The sequence below is a fragment of the Diceros bicornis genome, chromosome X (assembly GCF_020826845.1).
Source record: "Diceros bicornis minor isolate mBicDic1 chromosome X, mDicBic1.mat.cur, whole genome shotgun sequence".
Lineage (NCBI taxonomy): Eukaryota > Metazoa > Chordata > Mammalia > Perissodactyla > Rhinocerotidae > Diceros > Diceros bicornis.
This window is the reverse complement of record NC_080781.1, coordinates 133,323,180-133,344,484: the sequence shown is the minus strand read 5'-3', so window position 1 is coordinate 133,344,484 and position 21,305 is coordinate 133,323,180. Positions and strand designations below refer to the sequence as shown.

The 21,305-nt window shown below is 42.8% G+C and overlaps 1 protein-coding gene across 4 annotated transcripts in view; it reads right to left on the bottom strand.

Annotated features, from left to right (window-relative positions):
- Positions 1–21,305, bottom strand: part of AFF2 (ALF transcription elongation factor 2) — a 470,917-nt gene that overhangs the window by 21,553 nt on the left and 428,059 nt on the right. For all 4 annotated transcript variants that reach the window (XM_058534870.1, XM_058534867.1, XM_058534866.1 and 1 more), the window contains 6 exons: positions 16,140–16,299; positions 13,339–14,343; positions 11,443–11,564; positions 7,294–7,516; positions 2,169–2,458; positions 1,038–1,101 (listed from right to left, as the gene is read on the bottom strand). In XM_058534870.1, the coding sequence (XP_058390853.1) occupies positions 1,038–1,101; positions 2,169–2,458; positions 7,294–7,516; positions 11,443–11,564; positions 13,339–14,343; positions 16,140–16,299 (1,864 nt within the window). The remainder of the gene's footprint in view (positions 1–1,037; positions 1,102–2,168; positions 2,459–7,293; positions 7,517–11,442; positions 11,565–13,338; positions 14,344–16,139; positions 16,300–21,305) is intronic.

Here is a 21,305-nt window from a genome sequence, read left to right as displayed (position 1 = left end):
TAGCTGCAGACAACAGCTGAGCAATCTGGACCACAGTGGGAAAATGACAGAAAGTAGGGAAGCGGTAGATGCAAGGGCCACACACAAGTCATAGTACAGAGACTGCTGTGGTACTCCATTACAGCCTTCCCAGTGTCAAACACCATGTGACAGCTAAGTCCTGGATGGACACAATACAACGACGGAGGATATTTTTTTTTAACACAGTGCGGTTGAACTGAGACTTCTAACTGTGCTGGGGTTTAGTCAAAGGAGAGGAGCCTGAATTTAGGACCTTCTCTAGGGCAGTGGTTCTCAATCTTGGCTGCACTTTGGAATTATCTGGGGAGCTTAATATCCATGCCTTGGTCCCAGTCTCGGGAATTCTGATTCCATTTGTCTGGGGTGTGGCCTGGGCATCAGATTTATTTTAAAGCTCCCCAAGTGATTGTAACACGTGGTTGAGATCCCCTGTTAGGAGGATAAATCAAGTCAAACAACTCAACATGCAGAGCTCATCACTAATCTAGGTGGCCAAAACCCTTAGGGACAGTGAGGCCTAGTGTCCTGGGGAAATCCAGATGACAGAACTTCCTTTCTCTGTGCGGGGTCCTAGCCTGACTGTGGGCCTCACTCTGGAAACCTGTAATTAAATGCAGCAAGGAGCTGAGCTTTTTCTACAGAACTGAGTTTCCCAAAGCCAATTTTTGAGGCCACTTAACCAGCCCTCAACAACCTTCTCCCTGCTCACACCAATTCTGGTTTACTGGAACCAACGGGAGCTCCCACCTCCTCCAGGGCAGCTTCCAAACAACAATAGTATATGGCATCTAGCTTCTGAAGTTGGGGCAAGAAGAACAGTGGGAAAAGAAATAATGGCAGGTCAACACGGTACAAAGACCTTTGGGAATTACAGTGCTAAGGAATTAACCAGCTCTGATCTCCCTATGTCAGAGCAGCGATGAGAAAGTTTGACTCACTTGTAAGGTGCCTTCTTTGTTTTCCTGCAAAGTGTAATGCCTTAATGGGAGGAAAGCAGTGAGAGGAAGGAAACCTACCAGCGCATCAGCTTTGTGCTTCAGCTTCTTAGCCTCTTGCATGTAATAATCAGCATTGTGAACCCTAAACAAACAAAATGAGCTCTTTCAGAAATCAATGTTTCATCTTTTCATTAAACGATTGAATAGTCAAAAATGTTTTTGCTATAAATCCATTCCTATATAGCAGTTCTCCCTTATTCGTGGTTTTGCTTTCTGTAGTTTCAGTTACCTGTGGTCTGATAATACTAAATGGAAAATTCCAGAAATAAACAATTCATATGTTTTAAATTGTGTACGGTTTGGAGTAGGGTGATGACATCTCGCACTGTCTCACTCCATCCTGCCCGGGACCTGAATCATCCCTTTGTCCAGCGCATCCACGCTGTAGATGCTACCTGCCCTCTAGTCACTTAGTAGCCATCTCGGTTATCAGATCGACTGTTATGGTATTGCAGTGCTTGTGTTCAAGTCACCCTTATTTTGCTTTACTTAATAATCGCCCCAAAGCACCATTAACCTCTTACTGTGCCTAATTTACAAATTAAACTTTATCATAGGTATGTGTGTACAGGAAAAAAAAAACATAGTATATATAGGGTTCAGTACTATCCGTGGTTTCAGGCATCCACTGGGGGTATTGGAACATATCCCCCTCAGATAAGGAGAGACTACTGTACAATGCCTTGAAGAGGGCAGATGAATGCTATCATTCACATAATAACTAACCTTGAAATAATCCTGTAAATGAAATCTGAAGTGCATAATGGCCCATTAGGACAAATAACCACATCCACCAACTGCAACCATTCCAGTTGTCCAAACAGATCCAACAACACCTAGCTGTAAACCTCTTTGTTGGCACACACTTCTATCTGAGGTCACGGGTAAAAAAGGAGGACAAAGCAACCTAGAATTACGCACCTGCTTTTGGAAATAGTAACAGAGCTCCATGATTAAAATGGGCCAAAGACATTTCTTGGTGGGGATAGAGATAGCGTTGGGAGGAGGGATAATACTTTTCAGGCTATAGGAGCTGCTGCTGAGGTCTTATTTTGGGTGACACATGCATGGTGCTAGAAAAGCCATACTGTCCCCACCGCCCATTCACCACTCCCAAACTGTGTCCATGATAATCTGGGGACAACATACGAGTCATCAAAAGTGAGCTTGGGTCTCCGGACGTTGGTGGTGCTGCTGGACAGAAGGGGCAAGGCTGCCCAGGACGTCATCTCCAGGTGACTGCTATCCATGAGGCCAGTAGTGATGGTAGAGGTGATGGTGGAAATGGTAGTGGTAGTGGTTGTGGTAGTGGCTGTGGCAGTGGCAGTGGCTGTGACAGTGGTGGTGACAGTAGCAGTAGCAGTGACAGTGGCAGTGGCAATAGCAGTGTTGGTGACAGTGATGGTGGCAGAGCCTGCCTTTTTTGGAGTGTCTCCCTCCTGGGAAAAAGGAGGACAAATGGCTTCCATTAGGTTCAGCTTTTTAGAACATCTTTTCATAAATGCTTTGAATGTCAAGCACACTGGGAAACAAGGCAAGAGAAAAGAAAACAATGCACACAGCTTGAGGATAAATAGGTGACCCTGGTATATTTTATGAACTCCATGAATCACCAGTTTTTGTTTTATGATGACCCCAAACACCAAGCTAGTCAGGTGCTGTGATTACATAGCCTCATCATACCATGAAGACAGCCGTTGGCAAAGGTCTAAATCCAGTAGGGGATGTGTGAGGGGGGTGGTGAGGAAGGGGAAAGTGAGGGAAGGATAGATAGAGGGAGAGGGAGAGGCAGAGGGAGAAAGAGAGAGAGAGAGAGAGAGATGACCCTGATGTGCATATATTTGATAAGGGAACCAGCCCGAAAACTTGCACTAGCCTAAGTAAAGTACTCAGGTCACTACAAAATACCAGATTCAGCACAGTAAATGCCAGCAAAGCAGGCACTGTACTGCAATAGTCAGTACCCTGGGACCGAGGCTGAAGCTGCCCTTTTGCTCACGTGACGAGCTTGACTGGTTTCCGGCTGAGTGAATGCCACATGAGTGCCTCCTTATTTTGAAGTCTTGGGATGGTGAAAGGTCATTTCCACCAGGTCAAAAATCAAATGGGTAAGAGACTTCTGAGTTTCACTCTGAACTGTTGTTGCCATAGAAAGAATGGAATCCAGATGAAGAAAGTTGGTGGTAAGATTTGTAATTAAGTGACTGTGTGTGTCACGAGACCACGGGCTGTGTTCCACAGCAGACTCTGCCCTCCCCACCTGGAAACTGTGGAACGATCCTGACTGTTCTACACCTGACCATACTTGCCATGGTGCCTCTTCCTCCCTCTGCTCTTCTGAGTTGGTATCTCCCTAAGGTTGGTATCCCCCAGGTTCATTCCTCAGCTCTCTTCTTTCTTGACCTTGACAGGATTTGCCAATCCTGTATGCACTGGCACCGATTTAACAATAAGCAGGTAACTCCCAAATGGGAACCTCAATCTTACTCTCTCTCCAAAGCTCCAGACCTGCAGTGACCACCTCTGGATAGTTCCACCAAGATGGCCCATTAGCACCTCAAATTTCCTTGAAATCAAATTGATAACCAAAACAGTTCCCTTTTTCTGTTAATGGCAGGCTGGTCTTCCCTGTCACTAAGGCTGGACTTCACGTCAGTAAGGGCATTGTGGTCATCCCCGGGCTAGGAGCATTGGAATCAGTGTATTCTCTACCTTGCCTTCCATCTGAGCTACTCCGTTTTAATCAGCTTTATATATTGAAGTTCTGTAAATTGTTTCATTTCAAAAAAGGATAATGCTCCTAAAACTCTTTGAAAATCACTGTTTCATTTCATTTTTAATTTCTTCTCCATTACCTTTATCCAATTAATTACAGAGTTCTATTCACTGTATCTCCCCAACATCTCTCAAATCTGTCCCTTCCTACTCTGAAGCCTCAAAGTACAGGCCCTCATGGCTTCTGACCCAGACAATCAAACAGCCTCCTGGCTGGACTCCCAACCTCCAAGCTAGCTTTTTCAATACACCCTCAATCCGCTGTTTGCTAGCGTGAGCTTCCTAAACAAAGCTCCACACATTTCCCTGCCTTGCACCCAAATGCAAACCCTAGGCTGAGCTCCTTTGCTGGCATGTAAGGCCCTCCATAATCTGGCTTCAGCTTTCCGCCTCATCTCCCACTACTCCCTCCCACACTTTCACCAAACTGAACACAGCCCGTTTTCTTCACTTTCCTGCTTTGCTTCGTGCAGAGTCTTAGGGTTGAAAAAGCCTTCCCTTTGTTACCATTTTTTTCGCCTTGTGATAATTCACTCTTTTTAATTTTTAAAATTGTGGTAAAATACAAATAACATCAAATTTACCATCTGAAACATTTTTAGGTGTGCAGTTCAGTAGTCTTGAATACATTCATATTGTTGTGCAACCAATCTCCAGAACTCTTTTACCTTGCAAAACTGAAACTCTATCCCCATTAAACAACAACTCCCCATTCTCCCCTCACCCCACCCCCTGGCAACTACTCTTCTACTTTCTCTCTCTATGAATTTGACTACTCTAGGTACCTCATATAAGTGGAATCCTATGGTATCTGTCTGTTTGTGACTGGCTTATCTCACTTAGCGTAATGTCCTCAAGGTTCATCCATGTTGTAGCATGTGTCAGAATTTCCTTCCTTTTTATGAATAGCATTCCATTGAACGGATAGAGCACATTTTGTGTAATCACTTCCCTTCGCTTCTAAACTCTACTCATCTATTAAGGCCTGGCGCAACAAATGCCTTCTCCTCCAAGAAAACTGCCTTATGACTATGCCAGAAAAGCTTTAATCCTCCTTGGGCCCTTTAGAGATCTGAAGGGTCTGTCTCGATCCCTTCTCTATGACACCAATCACGAGCTATTTTACATTCCAGTTCTTTGAGTACATGTCTCATTGCTCACCTTAGATTGAGAGCTCTTTGAACCTTGGAGCCATCTCTGATTTATGACATCACTACCCCCACTCCGACGCCCTTGCCCCACAGCCCAGTGCTCTCAGTTATTTGCTGAATGTATGCATGCATGCTTGTCTTAGTCAAAAAGATCACTTTAAAGATAAAAGCCAAATGTGAACATTTCTTATATCCACGAAAGTCTATTTTGTCCACTTGATCCTGGACCTCCTGATTATCAAAAATTCTTACGACCATGAGCTCACTGAGATAAACGTGCTGAGAGGCTACACATCTAAAACTTGTTATGATTAATATGGAAAAAATAGTTTAAAGATCGTCATGGATTTTATTCTACTCAAACACATAAAAAAAAATTGAAGCCTTCTGAAATTCCTAAGCCAGCTCCATGTTTCTACTGCCCGAGCCAGATGGCCCAGACCAAATGGTGGAGCAGGCCAAGATAGTGCCTCTTGTCTGTATGGCCAAGATATGTGACAAGAACCCTGAGACGCCACATCCAGCACATGCATGGCATTGATGTCAGTCCTGGCACATCTGACTGGAAATGGCTGCATTCAGCCATCATCATGTAAGTTATATAAACATGTCCTCTGTCCACACTCACCCGTCAATTAAGTCAATAAACAAGAATTCATGCATAAATGGAATACAGAAGAAAGCAAAAAATTGAGAACACTTTTGGAGTTGGAAGAAGCCTTATAGATCATCTAGTCAAATCCACTTATTTTATGGACTCAGAGAGTTTTCATAATTTGCCCAAGGTCACAGTGCAAATCTGTTACAGTGTTACCACTCTGTGTCAAGTCTCTTAACACTCAGGCTAGGGCAAAAATATACCTGGATTTCAAGCCATTAACAGAAAGAAGGAATGAGTAAAGAAGAGGCAATGGGTGCTCAATTCTATCATGGGGGACCCCAGGGATTTCCTTAAGAAGGAACATCCATTTGTAGGTACAAATGTAATCATATTTGTCAGGTTTTCCCAGTAGTTTTTAGCTGTTGTGGAAATGACTTTGCAGATTCTTGTTAAGCATTATCATTGTCATAATAACATCCATATTAAGCACCTAATTATTTGTGATTATATACTAGGCACTGTACAAAGAAAACTGCCTAGATACGGCATATGCCCTCCAAAAGCTTGCAATAGAAGAGAGCATCAGTTGGAGTTTATAATATTAATTACATTCAGTATGAAAAATTGAATCGATAATGTAATTACTGTTTAGAATAGATGGCTTAATTCCTAACATTATCTTTAAACATGAATGCAAATATTATGTGTGTATACACAAACAGAAGTTTCATATGGAAAATGATAACTTCATAATAAAGCAATTTCTTTAATCAGTGATGAAATTTACCTAGATATGTATGTCATCTCAGTCACCTCAGATGATGAAGGACTATAAACTGGGATCCTTAAAGCTCAGAGGCCTCATGGTGTTTCATGCAGTGTTAAATGGGCATTTTTGGTTCAGGGTCCACCAGGTTGGCACCAGATATTTGAAAACTCATTAATTTTCACTCATTTGTTTTTTGTATTACACCTAAAGGAGACCAGATGCATATAGATGCTACATCCTCATATACATGCATTTTCATGGGAAGGCGGATACATTTGTCATTAATATTCACTAGTGACACTACTGCTCATGGTTTCCACAGTTCATGTACCTATACCTGAGACAGATGAAAAGACATTGGGTATGGATGTGAAAAGTGATACAAATTCTCAATTATCTATCTAATCCAGCAGCAGTGCAAAAAATCTAAAAGACTGGGTAATCCTTTAGTGGGCTTAGAACCACAATTGTGTGATTTTTAGCAACAGAGTCATCTTTTAAATTCCATCCTTTTTAGTCATTATTTTTTAAAACAATTTAAACCTGCTTAAGCATGGTGGTGGAAAGATGTAACTTGGAGTTCCAACCCCAGTTCAGTGACCTTGGGCAGTCCCATGCATTTGTTCTTTCATTCACTCAATGATGGGTGCCTACCATGTGCCAGATGCTGTGGTCAGTATTTTGGAAGTTTCCCCCACCCTCAAGACATGAAGGGATTGGACCAAAGGATGCCCAAGGCCCTGAGTCTCTACGTAATAATCTGTTTGGAGAAGTAAGACTGGAATGAAAAATTCATCCTAAGTTAGAATTATCAAGATCTGAAATAATAGAGTTTATTTGTGCACACATAATTACATTTTCTCTCTGCCTCTTTCTCCCATTCCCCTGGCAACATCCCCATGTGGTCAAGTTCAGTTAGATAAGCTAGGTCAACTTATTTCTACCTGACGCTTATAATATTTCTTCTAAGATGCTTACATTTACGGATATCCCTTTGAAAGTAGCACAGAATTTGCCTTCACTCCTCTTAGGCTTGGTAGAGGTGATCTGTCCAATTGTAGGGATGTTTTTGTCTTGACTGAAGGGGCCATTATTGCCACTGATATTTCTGCGGCGTGGAGGGTCCTCTGGCAGTGGGGAAAGTGGAGGAGGGAACAGCTTTTCTTCTTTCCTTCTATTTGCTCTCCTGGATGAATTATTTCTGTGTAAACAAAAAGTGCAGGGTGTCATAAAGTTTTGTCTCTCTTTATTCTGATTTTTGCCATGATGCTAGTACTTTCATCTGAAGTAATATTTTAGTTGATGGCCCTTTACCTCTGATAAGGAGTACATATAAAAATGCATATAGACATAGATATCTATAGAGAGCTATCCTTCTCTATAGATATAGCTATAGATAAATGCAAACATATGTATTCAAGAATAAACACGTCTTTGAAGCAGAACTCCATGATAAATACAAATGCCTAATGGAGTGTGCTACAGTGTGATATTTGCAACCTTTCAAGATTACTGTTAACTATATTTTTATGGAAAATCCAATGCAGACTTTAATCCCATCATTTTTTAGGATGTTTCCTACTTATTTTGCCCCACAACTTAACTGCACAATCATGCAATAAATGGTACAATATACTATTAGTGGAAGGATATTTTCTTAAGAAATACTATGCTTATACATTACTTAGAAATAAATAATGCACTAAATACTTTTGTGATGCATTGCAAATCATATGTTCAAAATGTTCTACCCCAACACCAAGGCATAATAAGCTCCTGACCTTAAGTCATTATACTGAAGTACTGATGTACTCCACTTTACAAAACTCCATTTGAAAAATATTTTGTCTTATTGCCACAAGACATCTGCAAGTACTCCTGTGCTTTCAAACTGATTTATCTACCCATTAAATGGGCACCATCAAATAGACTGAGTCTTAAGATAAAACAGGACATCTAAAACCTTATGCTAGCTACTTAACATGGTAATTGGGTCATGGATTTTCATTTTAGTTACTGTCTTAGACTAATCAATGAAGATTAATTGAATTTTAATATTTTCTTAGACAACTAATATTGCACTGTGCAGCCATTTACTTTTCATGATTATTGACTGCAATTTTCAATAGCAAATTAAGTCAACAAGAATTTATGTTTTCCTCTTGGTTAATTTCAGTCAGTGTCTAGAAATATAGATTTACAATATCTCAAAGCAACAAATCAAAGGTGAACAAGCATTCAAGTGGTTTGATTTCCTGAAATGGTAGAAGTCAATGTAGTCTCCTTGTCCCGCTTCTGCTGTGTTGCCCAAATTTGCCAGTTGTAATAATATTCGTCATCCTCTCCACCTTTTGTTTTATAAATGTGGCTCTATGTCAATTTTTGTCACACAGCAAAACTTTAAAAAAACTCAACTGTTTCGGTCATTAACTTAATTGGTTAAAATTATTTAAAAAATATTTGCCAATGAATTTTTAAAATTGTTCTGACATGTAAAACCATTTTAAGACAGTTGTGATGCCTGATTAAAATAATGGTGAACATGTAGATTAGGATCTGTGTCCATGAGGAAGCTTCACAAACATCAACCTGCACTAAGTGTAATCATTACAAAGGCATTGAACTTTTTGGAATTTATACAAAGAGATTTCAAGCATTGCTGTGGCATCTATGAGAGGTGAATGGTTCATTGGCTCCACTACTTGAGCTGCCTGAGAAGGTAGCAGGGGCTGCAAGGGGAAGAGCTGTTTCCCAGGGGCAGTTGATTTGCCATTGGCTACTACAGTCATGCTGTGTCTTCCCATCTGCCGTTGTACACAGTACACTGTACACAATACAGTACATTCTGTGCAGTGGGCACCAGTCACCTGGCCCCCTTTCCATCTGTTTGGTAGTGACCTGGAACCATGGGGCTTTTAATGACTTCCTTGGTGAAAGACACCCAGGGAGCATTTTCTAGAGACCACTCTGTCACTGTTATGGCTTCTTACTATAAGAACAGTTTTTACCACTCTGGGCACCTCTTATAGTAGGCCAGAGGAGGACAGCAGACAGGAGAAGTGCATCATCACCCCCACTCAATGCTTCAGAGGTCCTGCTGATGGTTCAAGCTCCAAAGAAGGGGGAGGAACTCATCAGGGCCCCTCTGTTGAACGACAGGGAACTCTAGCTGTCATAGTCTAGTGTGGCATTCTTTGCTAGGTTTAGAATATTCATTTAGAAAAATGAATGTTGTCTCATAGAAATTTCCAAGGATTTAGTTTGAAGGATGAACAAAGCACAAAGGAGCAGAAAAAGCTTGAGGAGACGGTTCCCAGGATCAGAACCTCTGAAAGGCCCGTCCTTGCTTTGTTCTCCTTCAACTCCAGAGATTTTTTTGCAGACTTGGATTTGTTGGGTGAGCATAAGAACCTGATTCAGGCCCTTCCTGAATGATAAATGCTGCTAGGTAAACACTGCTTCCCAAACTACTACAAAGGCAGAAAGACTATAAAGACTAAGAGTTAAAAACACCATTTTATGAGAACAAATTCAAATTATTAGACACTGATGTAAGACTTGATCATCTCTCTTCCATGAAACAGGAAAAGTGACAGGTCATTGGGTCACATAAGGAGACTAGCAATGGGGACTGATGATATTGCAATGCCCCACTGCCCCCTGACTTTTCCTTTTGCCTTCAGGTGGCCTGAATTGGTCAAAGCCTGGGAACTGGAGAAGTACTGCCACTACAGCAATGCCATTTTAGTCCATCCTCCTTGAAGAGGAGGAGGGCCCTGAAATGATCATGTTTGACCATTGGGGAAGAAGCATGTCCTCCCACATGCCTGGCTCACCCTGGGGTGAAGAAGGTCAGCTTGCTCCATTGGAAGAGTTTCTAGTTCTGAGAACTCCAGGTATGTGAAGGGATGTTTCAGATCAAAGTTATACCAAGAAATACAGATGCACGTCACAAAGAGCTGCGGATCCTCAGGGAGAGGGGCAGTCGAGGGCCCAAATCTCCTTATTCTATCCAATGGATCTAGTGGTAATTGGTCTTTTCCTACCCTTCATCTCAAAGCAACAAAGATCCAAACAAATGTGAGCTGATAACTTATTTCCGACATCTTATCTGTGGCAGATTGATGCCACATCACTGATGTTAAACAGTAATCTGTGAAATCAATTGTTAGCAGCCGTTAGCCAGATTGCCTCTCTGCTCTGGGCTGCTAATAGGCTCCAAAACTGGTCTTTGATGGAAGTAATCTCTGATGTTGAATGAATTTATGGCAATAATTATCCATATGGAACGGTTCCAGTAGCTGACATGATTGTTAGTTAAGTGATATTTATAAGACGGAAGAACCCGGTCCCAAGCTTGGTAGAAACAGAGAGTAGGACTTCTTCAGGGAAGGCTGGGGCTGTTTGAGTGAGGAGGGACAGAAGGCCTCCTGCCTGACTCTGGCACCTTCTTCAAAGAGGGAGAAAGGTGAGGAGGTGCCAGCTGATTGGAATTAACATGTCCATCCCTAGCTGGCTTTCCTCAACACAGAACTGCTCAGGGGGAGTGTCACTCCTAGACAGCTCATCTTTCTGGCCTCCCCAGACATGTCATTCCCATGGCCTCTGAGGAGTTCAGGATGTAGCTATTGGTACTCAAGCTTTGTATTAAGGTTAAGTAATGACACAAAAGAGGAAGCAGCAGCTGGGTCATCCTGTCAAGGCCAAGGGGTTGCTTTCCAGGGAAATTGTTTAATCACCATCAGAACTGGAAGCTGCTCAGAAGCAGGTGATCTGGTTCAAGGGATAGATGTCTCTTGATGCTGCCCCTTTTTAATTCATTTACTTCATTTTACCCTTCACTTAATGCTAAAAGTTCACTGTGGCTGATTTTGGTGATCAATCTGAGTTGGGGTAGAGAAATGTTGCTAAAAAGCTCATGGTGTCACTCAAAATCTGGCAGCCTGTAGTCAACCCCTTATCCACCCTTGTTAGACCAGTAGCTAGGGACAGCTGTCAGGACGAGACTAAGCAATTCCTGTTTTTTACCTACCATTTCTCTGGGACAGGACCCCCCCAAAAGGCTTCAACTGGGATTTGTAAGAGTCTGAACAATCGAAGTATCATACAAAGATAGGGCACACTCACTCTTTAGTGTTGGGAGGTCTGTGGGGTGGGGCTGGTGAAATGCAGGGGGGGAGCAGGCAGATAGTGGTGGCCTCCTCCAGGCGTTGCTTTTTCTCAGGGATTTTCTCTGCAACTTCTGTTGGCTTTAACAGGAAACAAAATACACAGAGTTTGAAATACATGGCACATGCAGACATTTAAAAACAATGAGCAAGGTGGACAGTTTGCTTCTATTTGAACTTCTAGATTAGGTAGGAGGGTTCAAGGTGCACCTTTGATCAGACAGAAAAGCAATCAGCCTCTCCTAGCCTACTTCTACCAAGAAGTTGGCATTTGAGAGACTTGAGCTTATGATGTGAACCTCTGATTAAAGAATGGGTGGCACAGGAATCTCATACCAAAAGTAAAGAAAGTCTATAATTTTCAGACACTTCTCCCATCAACAATGCCCCTACAAATGAGTAGTTTAGAAACTATCATTGCAACTTTCACATGGCATAAATCCTGCCCTAGCAGCATGGGGACTGTGGGTAACATATAAGGGTCACTTATACAATCAACAACATGCAAGGAAATTAACCATGTGCAAGGCACGCCTTTGTACCTCTGTGTGTGCTGGTTCTGAAGGTCCACTTTCACCCCTAGTTGTACTGTTGTCATCACTAAGAGTGGGGAAACACTGAAAAGGCAAGGGACCAGAATTTGGTCCCTATTTTGGAATATTAAATTGAATAAGTGGGTGCATGGCACAGAGATAATACCCTCTGTTTTCGAATCTGTAAAGCTGAGCGAAGACGTAAATCATCCTTGCAGTATAACATTCAGCAGTATGGTTTGGCCACAGGGAAAACTGCTCCCTAATGAAGAATCTGAGCCACTTCTGACCATTCTTAAGTCTCTTCTGGGAAGGGTCAGGAAAAATGGGGCAAGGATTAGGAATCTCCTCTAGCCACTAAGGGCAGCCATTAAAAATAACATTGCCCAGGGGCCATCCCCCTGGCCTAGTGGTTAAATTCAGCATGCTCCACTTTGGTGGCCCAGGTTCAGTCCCCGGGCACAGACCTACACCACTCAGCAGCGGCCATGCTGTGGTGGCGACCCACATACAAAATAGAGGAAGACTGGCACAGATGTTATCTCAGGGGTAATCTTCCTCAGGAAAAAAATAAAAATAAAAATAAATATTCCAAAATATCATGCAAGATAATGTTCTTTTAAAAACTACCATAAGATCTGGAAATAAAACAGAATGAACTCGTTAGATACAAATTCACTTCCCTAGGTGTATTTGAAATGGACGAGGCCATTCTGGGTTTCACCTTCTGACTGTAGCTCTGGAATTCAGCCCTAATCTCTTGCAGGTGAGATTTTCACAAGTCAAGCTGACCACACAGGTCAGGGGGCCCAGCGGGCTGGCCAGAATGTGTGTCTAGTGGAAGCCAGGATAATCAAAGTGTAACTGGGTTGCAAGGATGCTGACGTTTGTCTAGAGAAATTAACAAGGCCCAGAGGATGCATTTTGACCTTAGGAGCACTTGGGTGCCCTGATGCTGCTGGGATGGGGGACTATAGAGTAATGACCCATGAGTCCGTGAAAGCAAGAGCAGCTTAAGGAGCTGACCCCAGGGACTGGCTGCCTGGGGAAGGAGACTCTCTTCATATTCTTTCTTGCTGCACATTATAACCCCTCATGTGCCATATTGGATATTCTTGACATTGGCTGCCAAACCCTGATCATTCCTAACACTTCCTCCCTGGTCGTGAGAAATATTGCATTTCCCATGGAAAACCTCAATGCCTTCACCAAAGACTGCAATCCACTGCCATTGGCCTCCTTGAAAACAAGACTCAAGATCAAGTTAGCCAACAGCCAGCCACTGTTCATGAGCACTTGGCAGATCACATCAGACAGCTTACCTTGTGCTTACGCTTGCCCTTAGGGGCGGGTTTTTCTGCAGCTGCAGCAGCAGTCTGACGCTTGGGTTTTGAGGATGTCTCCTTGAGGTCTGGCTTGGCTGGCGTTGCTTGGAGTGAGTTGTGGCCAGGTATTCTAGACAGCAAGTCAAGGTCAATTTTCACCCAGAGATTTTTCAGATTCTCGTGATCTCGTAGAGGGGATAGAAGCTCAGTTTGCATGACAGGGATGGGTGAAAAAGTCGGCTCCTCATTACTGATGGATAAGTTGTTGCTGCTGCTGCTGATTAAGGTGCTGAGGGTCAGGCTGACACCACATGTTTCCTTGGATTTGGCAGTATTGCCCCCAGGAGCAATGCAAGGTGGCAGGACTTTGATCTGCAGGGTCTCTTCCTGATCTGTGTTGGAATCAGACGTAGACGAATCCGTTTCAATGAATTCCCGGGACTTTGGCACCATCTTGCCAGGCCCTCTATACTTCTTCTTCTCAGCAGCCAAGGGGATGTTAGGCCTTGGTTCTTTCCTAGGGACTGGTTTGTGGGCAGTGGCTTTGTTGCGGCCTCTTGGTGGATCAGGAAGCTCCACGCTTTCCTTTTCTTTGGGAGTGCTGCTGGTAATATTTGGTTTGGGCCAGGTAACCTCATCAATGCTGGTGTTCTTCTCGACCTTTTTGGGCTGTTTTTTCCCAATTGTCCTTTGAGAAACTGTCTCAATAGTTGCTGACAACTTATGCTTCAAAGCCTTTGTTTCTGGAGTTTTCTGAGCAGGCCGTGGACGGGCTTTCTCTCTGATGAGACTGAGGAGAGGCCTCTCTTTGGGTTCAGCCAGGACCTGGCTGGGGGTTGTCTTCACTTTGACCTGGACTTCCATTGGCTGGATGATTGGAGGAGGCACTGATATTGTCTCCATGGGTGTTTCATTTTGCCCACAAATAAATGATTTATTCTGGGATGTCACTTTGTTAAGCCATTTATCCAACTGCCACTTGTTGGTTGAGGGTGGCTCAGGCTGCAGATTGAGAGATAGCAGCAAGAATGAATTTCGTGTTTGGGAAGAATTCAGGAGGACCCTCAGTGCAGTGACTGCAGATAAAAGCTTGGGATGTTAAGTGACCATTCACACATTCACAAACACACACAGAATCCACATAAACCAACTTACCTAGATAACCAAATACTCCAAAAACCAACCTGATCTACTTATTTAAACAAATTTCCACTCCTCTTTTGAAAATATTCTCCACTCTGGCGAGGAAGGAAAGAATTATTCACAGAGAGTTTTTCCAGAGAGTGAGCAGGGAGGCCTGGGAGGGAACCTGTTCCCCAAATCCTTTGGTGGGACTCATTACTCAACCTCTCACCAGGAGGCAGAAGTAATGATCTCTGGTCCTGAAAAGAAATGTAAGCATGCCTCAAGTGTAATTCAAAAGGAAAGGCTTTCTGTCTGCCAAAGTGCCAGTGCCTCCTATACAATGCTGTAATTCACTGCAAAAAGAACAGGCTTTTTGTATTTTTACTGAAGGATGAAAAGATTTGACTTCCAAAAACCACTGCACTTTCCTCGGTGTTTGGGCAATAACCAATTTACGGGGACATGCATGTAGACATTAGTGTCCACTATTAAGCCACGGAAATGATGCGTACAATTCAGGCGCTTGATTCCCAACTCGGAATTCTGCCTGTTGAACTAAAAGAGCCATCATTTTTATTAGAACTGCTCTTCTTTTGAAAGCCATCAGCTGAGGCTTATGACACCAGCCAATAGAGGGTGACAGAATTAAAAACGCCTGAGTAGCTGTGATTCCAACTTGCACAGGGCAATAGCAGGTAAGGGTCAAGGAAAGTATCAGCTGCCACTGTTGGCAGCAGAGCTCCAGGGTTAAGGGCACTGGCTGTGGTAACACACAGAGCCTGGTTTCAGTCCTGGCTCTACCACTGTCTACCTGTCAGATCTTGGCAAAGTGCTTTCTTACCGTCTCAAAACCTTATTCTCTCATCTGTAAAATGGGGATAATATCAAGGACTCCATAGGGTTGTTATGAGGATGAAATGAGAAAATACAAGAGCTTCCACATTCGAGAAGTGTTAGCTACTATTAATAGCAGCAACATTACTGCTGCATCTTCTATTATTCTTTTCTGATTATCGAAAAACAAGTGTGTAAAGAGCCATGGAGGGATCTGCTTGCTGTACAAGATGCAGGCTCAGGGGACCGAGGAGCTAGCCTGCACTCAGAGAGGATGGGAAAAGAAAGGCACATTTTTTTTTTTATTTGAAAATTATAATTTTTGGATTTTATGGGGCTGTGTTAAATGTTTTCATGATTTATTATCAAACACTCAAAGGATGCAAATTGAAATTAAAAAAAAAATGTGACCTTTCAACCATCACACTTCTTGGGTCTTACCTGCCAAGTGGCAACTCATTGCTTCAACCCAGAGTAAGGGGTGGTGTTCCCAGTCCAGAAGTGGGTCTTGTCTGGCTTCACTGGTTCTCTCGAAAGAGAAGTTGCTAGCCCAGTTATTGCTATGCCAGTGATACCTGTGAGGAAGCTTGAGACTCAGAGCAGCTAAGTGAGTCACACAGCAAGTCAGTCACACAGCCAGAAATGTCTGTCTGTTAGGGACTATACGAATACATATTTTAGAGGGAAAAAATGCTATCAAATACCTGAATACTTTTCTGAAGTATTTATTGTGCTAAAGTAATTATTTTGCTGAAAGTGTGTGTGTGTGCCTGTGTGTGTTCAGGGTGCTGCCTCAGAGACAGGGAAATCGTGGTTAGGGCCCTGGCCACTTCACTCACCTCTGGAGTGGCCACACGAGGTGCCTCATTGGATTCGCTGTCAGTCGTGCTGCTGTCAGTGTCTGAGTCTGACTCGGAGCTGCTCTCTGAGTCACTGGAGCTGCCGGATCCCCCGCTGGCTTGCACTGCAGGTGGGGGCTGAGGTGTAGCCAAGAGTGAGCTGAAAGAAAAACGACATCATTCATTGCCTCATTCAGTCTCAAACCAGCTGGAACAGAGCCTAGCTCAGCATAAAGCTCTGTGATCTGTGAGATACAGGCAGAGGGAAGCATAGCACCCCATTTTACAGATGAGAAATGTGAAGCTCAGGAGCGAGTGCTCCAAGGTCAAACGTTTCATTAGAACCAGGTCTGCGTGTGTCCAAGTTTTTTAGGTTCCATCACACCGCCTTCCCTCCCAGAAAGCCTTGCCTCCCTCACTCCACATGAGAACTTTAAGCTGAGGTTGCATGCCTTCCGGATGCATTTACAGACACACAACCTTAGATTCTTAATGGTCACATTTTTTTTTCAGTTAAGGTAATTGTTCATTTTCTGTTGCCATCTTGTTCAGAAACGCACAGGTTTGGCAAGGGGTTCTGATCTTAGCTATATACATGGTATAGTCCTCTCCCTATGAAGGGAGGCATTCAACCCTCATTTTAATTGGAGGAAACTGAGGTCCAGAGAAGGGGAGGGGTTTGCCTCTGCTTCAAAGCTAGTTAGAGAAGTGAGACTAGAATGGCCTTCTAGCTCCCTCAATGGGCAGGGGCTGTGTAAAGCATATTCACTGCCAGGTGCACAGCATTCAGCACCAAGGTGACCAGAGTTGACTGTATGAATAAGGGAATGAGAAGACGCATGTCTAGGCCTCCTCCACCATAATTTTTGTAAACTTTTTTGTAAAACTCTTATCAGGAGGTATGATCATAAGAGACCAACCATCTCTAATGATTGATTTTAAATTTGTAAAGCTGACCACGCAAAGCATTTGAAAATTGACACCATTTGCTACTCTGCCTTTATTGATAATCAATACTCTTCCTACTAAACATTTGCTCTCTGTGCCCCACAACAAATCAACCTCAGCTGCCTCTTGGCATGCTGGGGTATGTCATTGCCTTTCTGTCCTTTGGCCCATCCCCTCTTTGAAGTGAGTTTTGCTCTGCTTTCCCTCAGAAATGGAGCTCTAAACTCAGGGGAGGGTTCTTATCTCCCTCTGTCTCATCAGCCCAATCGCCTCTTCGGAGATAAGTTTAATCATGGTGAGGGGTGGGCTGGGGGCCCACCAATAGCTAGGGGCACAGCTATTCACTGCTGTGCTTGGGTTGGCCCACCTGTCTGCCTGGCTAGCCATCCGAGCCTCGCTGCCTCTCACACTCCCAGTTCCTTGCCTGGCTCCCCCCACTCAGCTCAGTCAGGAGAGGCCAGTCCTGGCCATGGAGGGCACCTGGTTCTGTGGCCTCACCTTCAAACTGGAGAAAGAAGGACCGTAAAGACCTCTCTGCTCGAGACTCTGGAAGCATAGAGCATTATTTCTTGCCTGCCCCCATCCCATGCCCTCACCAGAGCTTATTCTTCTCCAACATTACAGCTCTCACCTGCTGAGCTGCAGCCATAGTCAGCTGCCGCTTGAGAAGGAATAGGATCCCTTTCAAGCCACCATGGGCTCCTCCTCAGGCACTACCCAATGCAGACAGCCTTTTCATTACATGTGCCTTGCGTCCTTAAAGACTGCTCCTTTAATCTCCCAGGTAGGTATTTTCTTTCATATAGCAAAAGCTCATTTTAAAATGCTATCTGCTAAGTAAATGCTGTCTGCAAGTACATTCCTCTGCCAAATGTATCAGGAGATTAGGAGAAGCAGAAGAAATAGGGGACAATATTCCTTGGGAAAATGTGTGTGTATAAGTCTCTGTGTGTGTGTGTGTACATCCATGCCTTGTGTGTGTGTATGTTTGTGTGTCTGTGCATGCATGTGTGTCTGTTCATGCGTGTGTGTGCACGCATGTGTGTGTTTCTGACAGTGGGGGCAGGGATCTACAACTCGGTGCTCTCATTTCCCTGCATTCCTTTACAGATCTCTCCTTAACGTCAGTAACGACTCCATATTTATGCAAAGTACTCCTTAAATCTAATCAATTGTTTTTGTCTTTGTTTACTAAATAAAGACTGAGGGAACATATTTAATGAGACTAATCCAAATATTATGCTAGCTTGGCCTCAATTCCCCCCAAGTAAAGTTTCAAATACAGCACAGGGCATCTGCAATGCTGAGACTACTGGCTGGTGGATTGAGAGATGAGATCAAACTCATACTCACATTTATGATTTTCAAGTGAAAATGCTGATTCTTGGTTTTCTTTCATATTTATGCATTAATTTATGGCTTCTCATAAAACCCTGTTCATCCTAACATTACCAACCTAGAGTTTGGATTTACTTTGAAATATTTCTGGTTAGAGTTTCTGTTTACTGCATTATTTTTGAGCAACTTCTGTAAGAAACAAAAGAATCCCAGGGATTGTTCTTTCAAAACCGAATGTACTGGGGTGATATACATAAGGCACAGGTATTTTATTTACCAGAATCAACTTATTCCTCACATAAATCAAAATAAAGCCTTCACAGACTTAGTGGGAAACTTGTCTGTGTGTGTTTTATACAGCTGTTCCTTATCCAAAGCCCTTTGGAGGGCAGATGGATTTTGATATTCAGATTTTTTTAAATTTTAAAAATGTAATATGGTGAATATACCATATACATAATACTCCCAGTGGGATCTGGGGAAGCACCCCTTAATAAAAGTTAATATTGCTGCAGTAACATTCACAGTAAGAGGAATAAATAAAGACTTTAAATAAATATCAGCGCATCAGTTTAGGTCAGGTTTGTCATCAAATGAGTTTGTCTCAAAGTTACTGAAAATAACAGTTCTCAGAATTGTCTGAATTTCAGAATTGTGTGAGTAAGGAATTGTGGACGTGGACAGCAACCATATATAAAAATTGACTATAACTATATGTATAAGTAAATATAGATATATAGGTATAGATACAAAATAAAGTCTATTTTAAATCTAAGAGTACCCTTGACTGAGACCCAATGAAATGAGACCTGAAATTATTTTCCCTAAGACTTCTTACAGCTAATCTATTGCTGTGTTCTCAGGGAGGACCCCCTGACCAATCAACATTGACAATGACCACTTAGAGGAATCTAATATAGAAAGAACAGGAAGAGGTACATTAGCTTTTCATACCCACATTGATGGACATAGATACTTGGGAATGAGAGCAAAGGTGGACTTGAATTCAGAGAGGACACCATGAGAACCCAAACTGGGGGTCAAGGACTTCAGCATCTTAATGAGAAAGAATTGCTTTCTCCAGGCAGTTGCACAGTTGGAAAGAGGGAGAGCCAGCATTTGTAGGAGGGAATAACAGTTGTTTACAATGGAAGCAAAATTCTCTCCCCAGTACCTTCCTATGCCCTTACTATCTATCTGCTGTTCCTGGGGTTGTTGGAGAATCTGGCTGCATACAGCCTGCTGAAGAATGTAAGCCACAAGTCTGAGGCTGACCCTTACCTCCTGTGGGCTCACCTTGCACCCAGCTGGGGCCACTCCCAGGGACAAAAAGTGAGTAAAAAACCAAAACATTATATTCACAGGTAGGACAAACATCAATATCAGAATGATTGGCCTAAGGACACGTTCTTGTCTAGAATCCACCATGGAACTTTCAAGTTGGCAAATCATCACAATATTTCATTTTCACTTCTTCACTGAAACCTGTTAGCTGTTCAGCTAGTTAAATTCCCACTTCTGCTACATTTATTTTCATACGTCGCTAGTTTATTTTCCAAATGTATATTAAAGTGACTATGAGTGAAGCTGGCCCACGCAATACTTGATTCTGCCTAAGAGATGAAGGACTAATGTGCAATTTATACATTCTTCATTCATCAAACTGTGTTAAAATTATATCTCACGCACCATTTACTCTCATATTTTAATAAACTACTTTTAAAAAGAATGCTAGTGGTTACAACAAAGATAATGTGTGGTACTGAAAATCATTAACATTTAATATATTAAACGGTCTACTCCATCGTCTGTAAATATTAAAAGTGTACTCTATGACTTCACCCCTAATGTAATAAAACTTCTCAAAGGACCCACATTTGTAACAACTTCAAAGTCAACTGCTCAACCTTTTCAGAGATCATATTTTACTATTGTATTCCTCAGAGTAAGCAGTATTTACTGAGTGGAGCAAAGCCTCATTTTAATCCTAACCCCATCTAGTAGGTCTTCATGGTCACAGGCCAGACTGAGGGCAACCAAGTTGGCTTAGCAAGTCACTGACTCTAGTGGGGAAATCTAGGGTTAGGGAGGAGGATCAAAGAGCATGCCGGTGGGAGAGAAGTTTGGGAAGCATTTAAGATGCCTTCTCCAGGCAAGGTTGGCCCTGGTGTGGAAGACTTGAGAGTACCAACGGGAAAAGATGGGTTTTAAGTGGTAGTCGAAGTACCTTAATCTCTAGACATGACAGTCTCTCTTTGCTTATACTGACAAGACCTCTTCTGCAATAAAGGGCTCAAATTGTGACACCATAAGATAGTCTGGAAGCCATATGAAGGAACTGGGACTACTTTGCCTGGAGAAGACTCTGGGGTGGGGAGGAGAGTGGTTCATATGATGATAGTCTTCAAAAAACCTGAAGGTCTGTCCTGTGGGAAAGGAAGTGGGCTTATTCCGAGGGCCTTCCAAGGTAAAACTGGGGCCAATGAGTTAGGGAACTAGTTAGGAAGATTTCACCTCGACATCAGGAAAGACTTTTAAAAATCTACTGCTGACCACAGAAAGAAGCCACTACGTTGTAGGCCAGTGAGCTCGATACCCTTAGGTGACCAGATAGCAGGCAATAAAGACTGTGGTAGAGGGATTCTTACTGTGGGTCCAAAGTGGGGTTGGATGATCTTTGAGGTGTCTTCCAATTCAAAGATTATGATCCTTACAAAACTAAAGTGTATAGGGGATTTTAAGGAAGACTGTTTATGGACCTTAGAGAAAATGTGTGAAGAGACATTTGCACAATCCAATCCACTCCTTAAGGCAGTTCTGAAAATGACCTGCTCTTGACAACACTTTATCAGTCATAGAGCTCTTATGTGAACCTTAGAG